Here is a 17,060-nt window from a genome sequence, read left to right on the forward strand (position 1 = left end):
AGCATAGCAGTTTCATCAAAAACAACATCTTTGTTAATCACAACTTTTTTATTTTCAGGACACCATAACTTATACCCTTTTACACCAGCTTTATAACCAAGAAAAACACATTTAATGGATCTCGGTTTTAATTTTCTATTATCAACATGAGCATACACAAGATACCCAAAGATCTTTAAATTAGAATAGTCAGACAGATTATCAGACTATACTTCTTATGGAGTCTTTTTCTCAATGGCAATGGATGGAGATTGATTGATCAAAAAATATACAACAGAGGCTGCTTCGACCCAAAACGACTTTGGTAAGTTTGCATTTGACAACATACATTGAACCTTCTCCATGATCGTTCTGTTCATTCGTTCTGCAATGCCATTTTGCTATGGAGTATGACGAACTGTTAAGTGTCTCACGATCCCTTCTGACTTGCACAGTTTATTAAACTCATCAGAACAGAACTCTAAGCCATTGTCTGTGCCGAGGTATTTTATTTGTTTTATCATTTTTTTTCAATCATAGTTTTCCAAAATTTAAATACGAAAAACACATCGCTTTTCTGCTTTAGAAAGAACACCCAAACATTTCTGGAAAAATCATCAATAAAAGTTAGCATATAATTAGCTCCACATCTCGAAGGCACTCTAGATGGCCCCCACAGATCAGAATGAATATACTCCAATGTTCCTTTCATGTTATGAATTCCTCTAGTGAATCAAACTCTCTTTTGCTTCCCAAAAACGCAGTGCTCACAAAACTTTAGTTTGCAAATTCCTTGCATATCAAGAAGTCCTCTTTTGCTCAATTCTTTCATGCCATTCTTACTTATATGCCCTAGGAGTATATGCCAAAGCTTAGTAATATCATCATTTGATAAGGAAGAGGAAGCGACAGTTGCATCACTAGTAACAGTAGAACCTTACAAAACATATAACTTGGTAGTGTTTCTCTGCCCTTTCATCACAACAAGGGAACCTTTGAAAATCTTCAAAACCTCACTTTCAGCTGTATATTTTTACCCTTTTGAATCAAGAGTACTCAACGAAATTAAATTTATCTTCAATTCTGGAACATGTCGTACGTCACTAAGTGTTATAACAACTCCGTCAAACATCTTAACTTTAATCGTTCTAACACCTGTAATTTTACATGAAACATTATTTCCCATCAAAACAACACCTTCAGACACTATTTCGTAAGTTGTAAACCAATTCGGATTGGGACTCTTGTGGAAGGTGCAACCCGAATTAAGGATCCACTCATCGCTCACTTTAGAATTATTGACAAAAGCGAATAAAAGTTCACCATCGTTGTAGTCTTCACCAACATTAGCTTCACCAAAATTTTATGGTTGTTTTCCCTTTTGATTCGTAGCCTCCCTTTTGATCTTCTTCTGTAGCTTATAGCACTCAGATTTAATGTGCCATTTCTTCTTTCAGGAGTTACAAGTTTTACCTCTGTTTGAAAACTATGATTTACCATTAGATTTACCGCGAGGATTCTGTTCCTGTGTCCTTCCACGATCATCATTAGCATTTCGTTCTTATCTCCCACGAACAATGAGACTCTCTCTCTTAGAGTCGGGTTTAATCACAAGATGCTTCATCTTATCATACGAGGTCAAATAATCATAAACCTTATCAATTGTGAGGCGGCTATATAAAATCGTGTCTCTAAAGGTTGAATAAGACGGGGGCAATGAACAAAGTAGAATCAACCCTAGATCTTCCTTATCGTACTGAACCTCCATAGCCTCCAAGTTTGAGAGAATTTCTTTAAACACTATTAAGTGTTCGTGCACAAACGCACATTCCTCCAAACGGTTAGCATAAAGACGCTACTTCATATGCAACTTGCTGGTTAGAGTTTTCGACATACATATTTGTTCCAGCCTCTTCCATAATGCAGCTGCGGTCTTCTCATTCATCACATATTGTAAAATTTTGTTAGACAAATGCAGATGTAATTGTGTTAACGCCTTTCGATCCTTACTTTTCTTCTTTTCATCTGTTAACGTTGAAGGCATCTTATTTATCCCTAGCAGGGCATCATCTAGATCCATCTATGCAATAATTGTTTGCATCTTAATTTGCCACAACGCAAATCTGGTGTTGCGATCCAATAACAAAATTTTATACTTCAAATACGCCATTATCGTGATTGAGATGAACAACCCGGAAGTTCGGATACCAATTTGTAGAAATAAAACGTTGATAATGATAATATATCGCTAAGAAAAGAGAAATAAAGAGCACACAGATTTTTACGTGGAAACCCTTTTGGAAAAAAATCACGGGCAAAGGAGAATAAAATTCACTATGTCAAATTCAAATGATTACAAGAGGAGTTTTGATTACATCTATTTATAGGTTGAAAAAACCTAATTCTAATTAAAGTCAAATATATTATGCTAATAAATGCTAAATATATTATACTTATAAATACTAAATCTTCTAGAAAGAAGATATATTTTGTTTAACTTGACTTGCAAGTAATCTATTAGAATTTGAGTCACATAACTCTAAGAGTTTTATATTCTACCCCATAAGACCTTTATAATAGAATATCATATACTCAAAATGGGAGATTTTCGGTTAAAAGTGCACATCAAATGATCAAAGAAACTACGTGGAACACACGAGACATTGGGTAGAAAGGCGTTTGGGAGTATCAAGGACCGCGTCGTGTTCGGCTTTTTCTTTGGCTCGTTTATAAACAACGTTTATTCACTAACCTTGAACGTGTACGAAGAAGTCTTGGTCAAAATATGGCAAGCCCAGTCTGCCATCACGAAACATAAGATATTCTACATGTCCTAGGGAATTGTCCAAACGCTAAAGAAATCTAGAGTTATTTTTTTTCCAAGAAATAGCCGACATCAGTTCTTTTCTGGAAATCTGTTAAATTGGGTTAAGGCAAATCTAGAGAATAACGAGTGGTGATTGCAGATAGAAGTGCCTTGGTCAACTATTTTTGGATTGATTGCATGGCGCTTTAGGAAGAATAGAAACTTTTTTATTTTCCAAGGATCATCTTGGAGCTGGATGGAAATTATTAAGGTATCAATCAGTTGGGCAAAACAGTATAAAGATGTATATAGTTAGGACCCGTTTAGCAACCAAAATTTAATTTCTAAACTTTCTTTAGGAAACCAATTAAGATGGTAGGATTTTTTTACTGTTAGTTGTTCTTGCTTTTTCACTTTAATTCTTAATTTTTTTACTCCAACCATTACTTTAAAAAATATATTTTTTTGGATGACAAAAATGAAAGTAATCTAAAAGTTGAGTGACCAAAATGAGAATGAGAATATGATGTGGCGTATATAGTTAACCGGCATTAGAGATTTAACGGTTAAGTGATTAAAATAAAAACACCTTAAAAATTGAGACAAAACTGTAAAGATTAAGCCTACTAAAAATGAATAAATTAAAATATATTATGTATAATTTAAAAATGAATTAATGTAACTCTAAACTAAACCCTTGGATAGAATGGTGTAATTGATTGGTATTTCAGAGAATTAGCAGAGAAAAGATAGGCCACCATTAAGAAGTCACAAAATCAAAGTTACTGCAATCATTATCAAAGGATAATGATTGGAGAGCTAAAACCCATAATTTCCTTTAAGAAGATATCTCACATTTGTTCACAATCATTTCCTTACTTGTTAGGTAATCTAACACTCTCGAAGGTGAAATTTAGTTGTTTATAAATACAGTATTTGTATTACATTAAAGATATAATTTTTGTATCCCACAACCCATTTTGTTTTTAATCGTACTTGCATCAAGTATTAATTCAAGTGATGTGTTTATTCGTGATTAGTAAAAGGATAATGATAGCGATGAGATTAAATTTTATAATAACAATATAACATGAGACAAAAGAAAAATTAAACGCACCAAATTAAAAGTAATGAAACTGTTGGAAAATAATGTTAACCAATGAAATTGATTTAAATACTTCAGTGAAGCCAACTCTAAGTCCAACAAAAAAATCCTATACGGCCTAAATTTGGGGTTTTTGTTCAATTAGTCCAGATAAAGCTAAACTTCACTGTTATAGATGATCGTAAAAGGCCCAGGCTGTTGGCCTATTTGGTGAAGTGTTGGGTTTTCCTTTTATGGATAAAAGGCCCAGTCGTTTCTCGGTACTCAGTATTACCCCCTTACACCTGCTGTTAATAACAGAAATAATCGCATTGTATTTTTCTAACTGGTATAATGGCACATTTAGTCCTATCTATTTGATCCTCAAGCACATATTAATCATAAATAAAAATTATGAATATTAAAAATATATCATATTTGAATAGGAATTATAAATGTTTTAATGTTAAAGTAGCAAATGGTAATAAAGCAAGGTGCAACGCAATATTTATTAATTCGATCCTACTCTCGAAGCTTTGCTTAGAGATTGATTTTATTCAACAATTCATTTGAATAGCTATTGGCTGAAGCAAAAATTACGTTTACATCAACTAATATTTGCAATCCAATATTGAAACCAAATTGTTCCAAATTAATCTCCCAAAATAATCCTCACTTATATAATCAATTAAACTCTTGAAAAAAAAAATCTAAAAACGTATCACTAATAACCAAAAAAATAGAAAAATATAAATGCTAAAGGCACTAAAAAACTGTGGCCACCAAGATCGCTATCAAATTGCCAATATATAGGCTTGGTCATCACATTTTGCAACACCAAGATAATACCTTATACTGGTTTTTTTCACCAGAAATTATCAACAAACAAACTAATTTGAAGAATAATCTAAAGAAAACATGAGCCAACCATTCATAGCAACAAGAAAACAAGCTTTCCCCACATTAAAGAAAATTATGACTTTTTATTGTCAATAAAGTCAACCTAAAAGAACTTTGACCGTATTAGGCATTCATTTTAACATAAATTTTATCCGTTCATGAAATAATTGAAGATAATTAAGTTTCAAAGCTTGTTTGAACACATCATGGAACAATTAAAGGTTCCAACAATTTGTTTAAAAATGTTTCAGTTACAAAAAAATCAGTTATGATATCTTTAATACAACAATAATATTTCGATACGAAACCTATTATATAACAATAAGATATTAATTGTAAAATAAAATTTGTAAGAATATAAATTTAGATGTTAAATTCAATGTTTTTCTTTATTTGTTCAAAGAAAATGCCTCTATTTGAACATCTAAAAAAAGTTACATGCAGGAAAAATTAATTAAATATTAATAAAAAAATTATAAAAACTATGGTGTTCATCCTGTACCCGTGCTACAAGACAATGTTGCAGGAATTTATGTATCGAAATAAGGATCATAGTGTATGCGTGTGGCGTAGTGATTTGCTTCATAGTGTATAAGTTGTATCAAAATAAATAAATAAATATTTAAGAGATAATTGCATCAAACATTCCTAAATTATGATCCTTATTTTAACTTGATCTTTAAATTTTAAAATATTCTAGTTACATCCTCAAACTATCGATGTTATATTAATAATGTCATTTCCTTATTAAAATTGTTAATTTAAGTGTTAAAAGATATGTCAAATCTTATGTGTCTTTTTGTTTTACTTCATTTTTAGTTTTAAAACTTACGCAGCAACATTTAACATTTCTTTAAAATTTTCATTTTAAAATATATCATATAAGATTTTAGGTGTCATTCAATGGTTAAATTAACGGTTTCAATAATTAAAAGACCTGATTGATATAACATTGATAGTTTGAAGATGTAGTAGAACATTTTGTGGTTTGGGAACTAATTTAAAATAAGGGTCAGGTGCCTACAAGGCATCCTCCCCTCTTATTAACATATTACATTTTCCCCATATTTGTTCTTATTCATTGAAGATAATACCACGGAGAGCTCTGCATTGGATGGAGAGTAAGGTGTGCGTGACTGGTGCTGCCGGTTACCTAGGTTCTTCACTTGTCAAGAGGCTCCTGGAAAAGGGACACATCGTTCACGCAACTACGAGGAATTTGGGTTAGTTTTTCTTCTCTCTCTGCTGTCTTTTGTTCATCTGTCTGTTCTTGGTATCTAAGTTGTATGGTGCGAATTGCAGGAGATGCTTATAATGTAGGGCTTCTTAAAAGCCTCCCAAATGCAGAAACCAGGTTAAGATTGTATGAAGCTGATATTTACAATCCCAGTGAGTTTCAAGCAGCAATTGAAGGTTGTCAATTTGTAGTTCATATGGCCACCCCATTACAGCACCTGCCCCAGATTTCTCAGGTTTCACTTTCAACTCTATTAATATTATATTATTATATGTTTATAACAGATCTTAACTGGCGTTTATGGATCCACAATCCACATGATACTATGTCCATTTTCTCATATTTAATGCATCATTTTATCACATTAATTCATTTATCTATTTAACTAATTATATTTTTTATTTAAATAGTACCTTATAAAAGGATAAAAGATGAGAAGATTTGAGTAAAAATATAGGTTTGAAAAAATGTCCTTAGGCAAAAAAGAAGGCTTTTTTAGAAAACGGGTCAAACCTCAAATAAGGTTTTTTGGCCCGAGCTTAGCCCGAATTTGCAAAAAAAAAACTGTTGTTTTCCTATTATTTTGCTATTATTTCACTATTATGTGACTACTATTTTATTGTTATTGTTTGGATATTGTATAACTCTTGCTTTATTGTTAATTTTGCTACTATTTTAGAGGTATTTGCTTGTTAAATTGTACCTATCTTAATGTTATTTAAGTATAAATATTTTTTAATTTATTTTCAATTTGTTGAGAAATATTTATTTTAATATTTTTAGTGTTTTTGATGTATTATATTTTTAAATTTTTTATGTAAAAAAATAAAATAAAAAATTTTACTACGAGCGGGTTGGGCTCGGATTTTAGCATCTTATCCAAGTCGGGCTCAGGCAAAAATTTATGCTCATTTTCAAGCCCAACCCGAGCCTATCAATCAGGCCTAGAATTTGGTTAGGGCCCAACCTGACCCATGGACAACTCTACATGGAGGTCTTAGATTGCATTCTATCCCTCTACTAAAAAATAGACAAGTTAGTCCCTGTACGTTAATCAAAGAACAAACTGATCCTATTAAAAATTTTATCCATTTTTGTTGTTAACAATTGGTTCATCACATATCATTTTCTGGTTATTTCATCAACCACACCACTTTTTAACAATATAAATGGATGGAATTTTTAACAAAAAGATCAATTTGCCCTTTAATCTAATGTACTAGGACTAGCTTACTCATTTTTCGAATAAATAAAATAAAAAAAATACAATCTAACTCTTAATACATGAATCTCCATATTACTTTTACTAATATTACCTTAATCCATATGCATATTTATATATCCACGTAAATAAAGCCATATTTGATATTACTAAATATTTTAATCCTGTCACCAAGGAAAAAAATTAAAAAATAATTAATTTAATGCATTTAAGAATTATTTCATTATCGTCAATAATTTTTTTAATTCGGTGACAAAAATATTATGTTGTAGTGATAGAAAGTTTAAATTCGATTCTAGACAATGCTATAATGAGAATGTAATATTTAAACAATTTTACACATAAAACATTTACGCTTCCATTTTTACACTAAATTATCGCATTTACCCATAAAAAGTATTCATACATTAAATATTCATGTGTGATATAAATATAGTACCACTCGTCGGCATAAGTTTATTTCTATTTTTCTTTAAAAGTAATGGTAAACTATCAAAATAATTACTTTTGTTTCTGTCAAGTTACATTTTAGTCACTTATGTTTGAAATGTTACATTTTAGTTACTTACGTTATCGTGTCACTGAGTCGTTAATTGCCATTAACAGTATAACAATAAGCTGACGTAGCATGTTAAATCATCATTTTAAACGAAAATTTTAGGTTAAATTATACAATTGATCTTTATATTTTTTTCGTTTTGAGCAATTTAATCTTTTCTATTATTTTTTAAAAAAATTTTTCCTTATTTTTCATTCTTTTTTGTTTCTCCTTCTATTTTCCTTCCTTTTTCATTTTTTTAACATAGTTTTTCTATGTTTTTCATTTGTTAAAATTAGTCCCTATACTTTTATTTTTTTGAAAAATTTAATTTTTTTTCATTTTATTTTTATTCACAGTTGTCTATAATAAGCAAAAAAAGATTAAAAATTTTTTTGTTATGGATTTTCATTGAAGATCAATATAAAAAAAATTTAACTTTCTTTTTATTATTATTTATTTTTCATTTCTTTTAATTATTATTTATTTTTCATTCTCTTATGTTTTTCTCTCTGTTTTCCTCCCTCCTCCGTTTCTTTTAACATGATTTTTCTGTGTTTTCCGTTTGTTAAAACTAGTCTCTATACTTTTATTTTTGTATTGGGTTTTCTTGTACATTTGTTTAGTCTTTCTTTTGATTAGTTTTTAATATGTTTTTAACTTAGGGTAACAATTTTGTATTGATCTTCAATGAAAACCTAGAATAAGTGTTTTTTTAATCTTTTTTTTACTTATTGTAGACAATTGTGAATTGGGGTTTATGATATTTTACATTTATTGCTAATGCTATACATAAAATCTAAAAATGAATTATTGTGGTGATTTTATAGAATTGAATTATTGTGGTGATTTTATAGAATTGCTTGAACCTGATATTTCAATAAAGATTCTCATGATACTGGTTAACCTTTCAGATTCAAAAACAATATTGTGTATATATATATTAGATTAGTTGAATTTGTTGTCATTAGTCAAATAGCAGAGACTAGCTCGTAAAAGTACAACAAAACAAAATAAAATTATCAATTTAAATAAGAATAATCGTGTGTTCTAGCATTTTTTTTATTAAGAAAAAAACTAATCACTTAAAAATTTACGCATCTTGAACAAATTGGTCTTATCTCCTGTCACTTAATAATATGACATTCAGTTCAAAGATACAACAGAGGCAGCAGTTGCAGGGGTGGAGAGTATTGTGGAGTGTTGCATTACATCAGGGACTGTGAAGCGACTCATTTACACTGCTTCTGTGGTAGCCTCATGACCTTTAAAAGAAGATGGCGAAGGCTTCAAAGACCAGTTGGACGAATCTTGTTGGACTTCCCATGGATTTGCTTTCGCCTACAGCACCGACCATTTAATGGTAAAATCCTTGTATATCATGACCATCCACGGAGATAAACAGTATGCACTTAATCTTTACGGTTTGGTATAAAACTGGCAGGCATATGCAAGCTCGAAAACAGCTTCGGAGAAAGAACTGCTGAGGTACAACGGTAAGATAGAAATAGTGAGCCTGGCTCTTGGACTTGTGGGTGGAGGAACGCTTCTCTCCACCATGCCTGGAAGCGTGAACGTGCTGGTTTCTCAAGTCACAAATAACAAAGCAGTATACAACACCCTAAGGTTTTTGGAGGAACTGTTGGGGAAAGTTCCCATTTTGCACGTTGAAGATGTCTGCGACGCTCATATTTTTTGCCTCGAGAAGCCATCTATCAATGGCAGATTCCTTTGCGCTACCGCATATTTGAGCTCTGCTGAGATTGCGAGTCACTACCGAATGATATTTCCTGACATCCAGATACCTGATGAGTAAGTCATTAATGACCTATCATACTGAATTGTTTTACGTGTAAAGCAGTCCTAATTTACAAATCCTGCATGCTTTGCTTGGTTTCAGGTTTGTGGAGAAGCTGGATAGAAAAATAGTGTGGGGTTCAACTAAGCTGAAAGATGCTGGATTTGAGTTCAAATGTGATGTCAAAACAATCCTTGAAGATAGTATCAACTTGGGTCTCAAGTTAGGGGAACTTGAACTTCCAAATTTATGTATTGAACAATTCAATGAAATGCTGTAATCACTAAAACTGTTGTTTAGTTAGGCTACTTCACATATTTGAGTTACAGACAGAATTCGAAAAGGTCAAATCTTTGATGATTCCATTATACATGGTTGAATTGCGAAAACTTCTGGATAGGTATCCTACATCTGAACTGAATTCTTACTGGTTAAAGAATCTGACTACTTCACATATTTATGAACAAAAACATCGCTATCACATGTAAATTGAAGATTTAAGAAAATTTTACACGGATGGAAGGTTACAAATTACAACTTTCTTTTTTCTCGTTATATAAGAAACACCCTCAAGCCAATTTAGAAAGGCTTCAACCTGAGACAGATAAATTGCTGTCTATTGTCTCGTCACACTCATCAATGTCTTCTCTAATGCTGGCTGAGCTTTACCCTAACAAATTAGTGCACTACTTATGTGTGTCTCTTTTCTCCTTAGATCAATAGAAGAATTCAGGGTTGTCAAATGGGAAGCTTGGATCAAATTCCAATTTATCAAGTGATGAGATATCCAGGTCTCCGATTGGCGAATTAGTAACCGAAGTTGGTGCGGAGATTATATCCGTAAGATCAGATTCGAAGCTGCCCATGTGACACGGTGACATCGAAAAATAGTTAGATTCAGATGTTGCCGGCGATATAAACGCGGGAGAAAGATTTCCCATGATATCGTTTTCCATTAGGGCCTCAACGAACGAGCCATTTTTAACTTGTTCTGATTCAACAGGGAATGGAAATGAAGGGAAAATGTCCTCCCTATTGTCCAAGTCCTCTGTTTTAACCTTAATCCCCGATCCGAAACTCGAAAAGGCTTGTTGTGCTTGCTTTTGTTTCACTTCAAGCTGGTGCTGTCTTTTCGGAGAGTAGTTCCCTTCGTTTTCTGACTCTGTTGACACTGATACATAGGTAGCAGCAAAGTGAGAGGTTTGATTGCAAGTATGCCTTCCTTTATATTTCACCTCAAAGATGGTAGGGTCGTCGTTTGATTTTTGAACTTGCTTAATGGCTAAACAGCCCTGTGAGTGGCGATGAGTGCATCGATAATATCCCCTGAAAATTGTACGTGCAAAATTGAATGTTAGAAGCTATATAAAATACAAAACAAGAGATTATTCGTGCACTACACCAAGCTCCAAGCAGATAAAAAACAGGGTAATGCGTCTTTATCGACACATTACAGACATTTCAATAATGTCAGCCAAGAAAATTGGTATTCTAAGTGTTAAATATGACGATGTAACATTTGGACTAAGATAAAACAAAATTTGAAGTCCTTTTTTACTACCATGTACTCGGGTTTTACGTTTCTATTCGATGAAAAAAAGGACTAAGATATAATCCCCATTTCCCACCCAGCCAATCTCTCTCTAAAGCTGCCTCTTAGTTTAAAGTATGTTATCTTTTTTTTCTTTTTTCTTTTATCCCTTTGTTGTTGGCAATTCAATGCCTTTATACGCCCCTCCCCCTCCTACATGTGATGGCGTGACTAATGGTGTCCTTTGGATAAGCCATGAAATGTGATTCTTGTAATTTTAAAGCAACAGTCTTTATTTAAAAAAACAAAAAGAAAGGGTTATACATGAAATACTAAAACTTTGGTCACCTGGGAAAATTTGATCCAAGAATAGCTTTCTGCCCATACTTTCGCCAGCAAAATCCATCATCAACAGGATTGTCTAATGGGGTGCCAGAGCGAACCCTAAGTTGCTCGGTCCACCCGGACGACGTTTTCCTGAAAAAGGATCAAATGTTTCAAACATACATCAATTTCCTTCTCTTCACTTTTAAACAAAGCCGTAAAAAAGAAATGGCGGTGTAAGTCTTTTTTATTTATTTATATTTACCTCTTTTTAAACACATCTCTTTTATCAGGGCTGCTATGGTCAATGGAAGGAAGGGATTCCATCGTGCTAAGTGAGGGCTTAGTTTCAACCACAAGACCATTGCAGTTCAGAATTGAAAGTGCGTTCTCATAGGAACCGAGTATTTTCTCAATCAAGACTAGGCCTGTTTGGTGAGACGAAGGAAGATGAAGATGAAGATGCTTCATAAGCAAATTCGTCACCTCCCTCCCCTCTTTCAGCTCATTCAAAAGAGCCTCTTGCTCCATTAAAACAAATGTACCCAAATATGTGGTAAACTATAGGCGGCTCTCAACTCCCAACGGTGATAGTTTTACCTGGTTTGAGGTTTTACAACTACAAAAGGAAACAAAAAATGGAGCAACACTAGATCATGGAAGGGGTAATTGTAGTTTTGCACAAAGACGAAGAACCAAAAACTAACAACATAAAACAAGTTAAAAGTCCCAAATTACACTCAGAAACAAAAACTCCCTAATAGATATAAACAAGCAATGGAGAAATGGTGGGGAGAGAGAGATATAAATGAAGAAAAGGTGAAGAGAAAGAGGATCTGTAAGGCCGGAAGGGAAGAGGATATTGGAAAGAAATGAGGTGGAAAGAGGGGGGAATTTGAGTGAGAGGCGAAATTTGTATAGTCACAATGAGGGTGGGGAGACGTAGTAGTATTATAGTGTCGAGAAAAAGGAGTAAGAATAGAAAAGGTGAGTTGCTGACCAATTCAAACCCCACCAAACAACGTACCAATTACAATAAAAATTGAAGGGTTTAATTTGAAATCTCACCCCTTTTTTATTTTTTGAAAACATAGACTTCAATTTTGTTAGATTTTAATTTAATTCAATTCAATTTTTGATAATTTTGCTAATCCATTGCACATGAATTGTTTAATATTTTTAACGAGGAGGTTTAATAGTACCTAAATTTTAACAAATTAAAATGGAAGGACTAGATTCCTACTTTTTTATATAATTGAGGGATGAAATTTAGAATTAAACCCAAATTGGAGTGAGAAAGAAAAACTGTAGAGAAAGTCAAGATATATATTATGAGAAAAGAATCTTCAAAGTTCCTTCCGCGTTGTTGCTCAGTGTATTACCAGAGGAAGAATACAAGGTTTTAATCCCTTAGTTACGATGATGTTGATGGAGTGATCCACCCATGTGAGCCACTTACACCACACATTATTTTCGGGATTTGTTCTAATTTATCTCCAAAATAACAAGTAATGAAAGACTAATTAAGCGCGCTGGCCTTTTCTTTCACAAACATGAAAATGGCGTGTCTGCCATTCCATCAAAATGGGTCAGATTTTCAACATGAAAGAGAAAAAGAAAATCAATTGCGTAGATAAATTAAGTTAAATAGTGCGGGATCAAAATGATGAATGGATCATGGGGTTTGACAGATATTTAGGAAGTTGTACAGTGGCTGAGGTTCAATTTTGGAGCATTATGGGCAGTCTAAAACTTATTGTAGATAGAATATTTGAAGTGATCTTAATCCAAACTGATATTTTTAAGGTTGCTAATGTCATTCAGGAAAATATCTTTAGAATCTCGAGCTCAACTCTTCTTAAAAGAATCCATCAGATCCTATCTAACATATTCCTCGAGAGGAAAACACAATGACAGATAGTATTGTTAAGATGATTCACGATGGTATTGTTAGATAGTATTATTATTTATGGTAAGGTTACAAACCTTGATGTTTTAATAGAAAAAGAAATGGAACAGAAATGCGTTAGGTTTAAGGGACAAAAAGGGTTTAGGGTTTAAATAGTAAAGTAATCAAACATGGAGCCCCAAAGTCTAAAGCACGTGGTTACTCAATTAGGCTTTTTCTGATTTTTGAGTTGGAATAACAATTGCGTTCACACCTATTCAACATCTTTTTAATTTAGACAACGAATTTCCGAAAGCGTATTCTATAATTTCATGTTAAAATGTAATTTCATTAAATTTAGAATTTAATTTTTTTTAATTTTTTAATTTTAAATTTAATTGTTAATTTTGTTAAATTTATCAATACGACAATTTAAATTTACCAAAATAATTTTAATACTAATTAGCGATTAGAAATAGTTAATTTTGGTGGGATAAAAACAAGAAGTCCACCCAACAATCATCCAATCTATCATTGCTTTGCTCATTAAATAGAGCAGTGAATACAGGTTTTTCTGAATAAAGTTGGAACATAGTTTTATTGGGGAAGACAAATGATGATGATTAATGAAATTTTGAGAAAAAGCCAAAAGTCTCCAATTTCAAGCCCAACATGTTTACTACTTAAAAACTTCCAAGAAAATTCAAGGTAGCTGTGCAAGAAACTTTGCAGCTCATCTCTACTTATTGTTATTAATTATTAGAATGAACAAAAGCACTAAAGGGTAGGGACCAAGGTTTTGGTTTCTTTCCAAGTTTTCCTATTCTTTTCTCCTTATTGAATACTGATGGTAACCGTTTTCCTGTTCTTTCTAAGTGTTTTTTTTCATTTCCATCCTCGGCTGTTTGAATATTGATGGTACTGTTAGAATTTATGTCAGTTTTGCTGCAATCAGGGAATAGTGCGGGATCAAAATAGAGGGTGGATTTTCAACTACAACATATAGTTAGGAAGTTTAGATTATGAATTATGATAGTATGATAGTCTCAAGACAATTAAGGCTATTTAAGAAAGCGGCTTCAGTTCCGCTTGAATAGAAAAATTCATCAACTTTTGACAAAAGTAGGACATTGAAATTTATGACATATTTGTCGAAAGAATAATGATGGTGCTGACGGAAATGGTTCAAGAACTCCCCTTAAAAATGCCTGCCTAATCCAAAAGAAAAATAAGTAACTAAACGTGTGGAAGTAATATTTTGTATCAGTCTTATTTTTCCATCTCGTGTTTGCTATGGACTACGTCAAAGTACTCCAATTTTATATCATATTTTGTCATTATTCTATAGGCTAGATTTGCCTTTAATCAAATTCTTTGCACCATTATCTGATTTAATTTGCATCAGCTTTTTGGATAAAGTCTCGAAAGTTTAATTATTTATTTAATAAAAATATTTTATTTAGTTTTACATATATACATTATTATTATATAAAATATTAATTTTCTTACCCAACAGTGTATGGGCTATAAATTAATTTTAATCGATATAAAAATTTATAATTTGAGTTTAATCATAAATTTATGAAATAAATAAATTTAAATAAGGTAATTGCTGCATATAGTAGTATTGATTATAAATTATAATTATAAAATAATTTATTTACCTTTAATTAATAACGGTGTTGATTAGTATTATATATAGATATACAGGTTTATTGTATTTAAATTAAAAATACATTTAATTAACTTATATTTATATATAATATAAAATAATATTTGATACGCTGTCAGTGCAGGTTTTAGACTCTACAAGAAATGTTAGGGGTTGACAAGTGTCTTATGGATGTATGGTAAAATGTTAAAAGTTCAATGTTAAAAAACACATGACAATCTTTTAAGGTTGCTTGTAAAATAAAATAAAAAATATACGGTCACTGTACCAAACACTAACTCATAAAAAATTTACATATAATATAATTTAATGCATATATAAAGATTTAACTAATTCACATCTTCTATATATAAAATAATTCAGAACATATATAAAAGATTTACACCTAATATAATTTAGTGCACTGCAATAACATCGTTTTATTTTAAAACATTTGAAATAATTGACGTTTTGAAATAAACTTTTAATTTGTACTATATTGAAATCAAAACCATGAGCATAAGTGGATATGATAAAGGGTTACTGTAAGTTGTACTAACATTGAACTTAAAAAAAAAGATAATTTTCTACTAATAAGTGTTGGGGGTAATAGTAAGGCATATTGTATTCTCAAGAGGAGACATAGGTTCAAACTCTGGATATGACATTGTTACAAGGGGTAACCACGAATCCCGAACAATAATCGTAAAACAGACTTGAAGAATACAAAAAAAAGATGTTTTTTTAAAATAAATTGATAATTATACAACAAAAATATATGATAATGATATCTAATAATGATTATTATCCTCTTTTTTCTATTTGTAGAAAGGATATTTGACATCAAATCTTTAGGATATCTCAAATTTTATCGTCACTACTAAATAGGATAAAGGATTATTATAAGTTGCGCTAGCATTGAAATTAAAAGAAAGATAATTCTTTTAAATAAACTGATAATTATAAAATAATATTATATGATAATGATATCTAAAAATAATTATTATCCTCTTTTCCCATTATATAAAATTTCAAAATATCACGCTAATAAATTTAATAAAAAATTAATAAAATTTACAATTAAATTTGAATTTCCAAAAGGTGAAAAATAGAAAATGGTGCCTTGCCATTTAACTTGGCTTTGAATTCAAGGTAAGCTGGTGCTTGCAGTATAATGAAAGTAGGTGAAGTACAGCTTGGTTAACCCAAATCCATGAAAGCATAAGCCCAAGAGAGGCTTATAGGAAATAAAACAAATATTAAGCAAACATCATTCTTGGTGTTACAAAACCATGAGCATCAGCATATAGGAAATCAAAAATCACATTAGGTGGAGAGTAATAGACCAAACATTGCAACTGCTAACCCCCAAGCCACCGAAGCTAAGCCATCAGCAAGTTTATTATCTTCCTTGTAGACATGTTGTTTAATCACCTCTCATTCCTTTCTTCATGCAAGTACGAGCTTCCCGAACCATTTTATACTCCCCGATCTAAGCACTACTGGTCAACATACTAACAATGTCCATATTATCCACTCCACCAGGCAAGTCGAAGGCCTTCAACAACACCCTAAAGTTTCGCTTCCAATGTCGAACAGGAACCAACGAATCTAGAAGATTCAACAATCCATTTCGCATTCCAATCCTATATAACTCCCCCACAAGCAACCATACTCATAGTTGGTTTATACACACCATCAATGTTCAACTTGTACCATCCGAGAGAAGGGCTCCTCCAACTTATCAATTGCATACTTCTTGAACAAACACTTATAGTATTACCTTCAAGAGACTCCATCGCAAAAGTGTATTGTTGCTGCATTCTCAAACTTACCTCAAGAATAGATTCAAGCTCCACAAAATCTTCATAAAAAACTAACATGTTTCGGCACTTCCATAGGTTCCAACGCAGCAACCCAAAAAGAATGTCCCAATCAGCATTATCTCCAGCAAAATAACGGGGATTAGAGAGATTACAATGTACCCATTTAGGAAATTGCATGGTCACAAATTCAATGAACTTCTCCTTGCGTACCAGCCGTTTCCAGATTACAGGCGCTACAATACAACTTTGCAAAACATGATCCATATTTTCAACTTC

The 17,060-nt window shown here is 32.0% G+C and overlaps 2 protein-coding genes across 3 annotated transcripts; one reads left to right on the plus strand and one right to left on the minus strand.

Moving 5' to 3' along the window:
- The first annotated feature begins 5,804 nt into the window (after positions 1 to 5,804).
- On the plus strand, positions 5,805 to 9,932 carry LOC107922842 (dihydroflavonol 4-reductase). 2 transcript variants are annotated; one of them, XM_041105931.1, is made up of 5 exons: positions 5,805 to 5,992; positions 6,072 to 6,241; positions 8,917 to 9,129; positions 9,211 to 9,578; positions 9,667 to 9,932. In XM_041105931.1, exons 1-3 carry the CDS (start codon positions 5,884 to 5,886, stop codon positions 9,028 to 9,030), a joined length of 393 nt encoding a protein of 130 aa, XP_040961865.1. In that variant the 5' UTR covers positions 5,805 to 5,883; the 3' UTR covers positions 9,031 to 9,129; positions 9,211 to 9,578; positions 9,667 to 9,932. The 2 variants fall into 2 exon arrangements, with proteins under 2 accessions (XP_040961865.1, XP_040961864.1); XM_041105930.1 differs by lacking the exons at positions 5,805 to 5,992; positions 6,072 to 6,241 and having other exon boundaries at positions 9,053 to 9,578.
- A 257-nt stretch (positions 9,933 to 10,189) lies between these two features.
- Positions 10,190 to 11,957, minus strand: LOC107922843 (probable WRKY transcription factor 46). Its single transcript, NM_001327211.1, is given in 3 exon segments — positions 10,190 to 10,890; positions 11,444 to 11,572; positions 11,685 to 11,957. Coding segments are annotated over 3 exon segments (1,005 nt in total). The 5' UTR covers positions 11,951 to 11,957; the 3' UTR covers positions 10,190 to 10,280.
- Positions 11,958 to 17,060: the final 5,103 nt, after the last annotated feature.

This window comes from Gossypium hirsutum, chromosome D11 (assembly GCF_007990345.1).
Source record: "Gossypium hirsutum isolate 1008001.06 chromosome D11, Gossypium_hirsutum_v2.1, whole genome shotgun sequence".
In the NCBI taxonomy this organism is placed as follows: Eukaryota; Viridiplantae; Streptophyta; class Magnoliopsida; order Malvales; family Malvaceae; genus Gossypium; species Gossypium hirsutum.

What these genes read in the sequence shown, in the direction of transcription:
- LOC107922842 (XM_041105930.1), top strand. Translation starts at nt 9,325, where the DNA reads ATGCCTGGAAGCGTGAACGTGCTGGTTTCTCAAGTCACAAATAACAAA. An exon ending in GACATCCAGATACCTGATGA is followed by an intron (nt 9,579 to 9,666) that starts GTAAGTCATTAA and finishes GCTTGGTTTCAG; the next exon opens with GTTTGTGGAGAAGCTGGATA.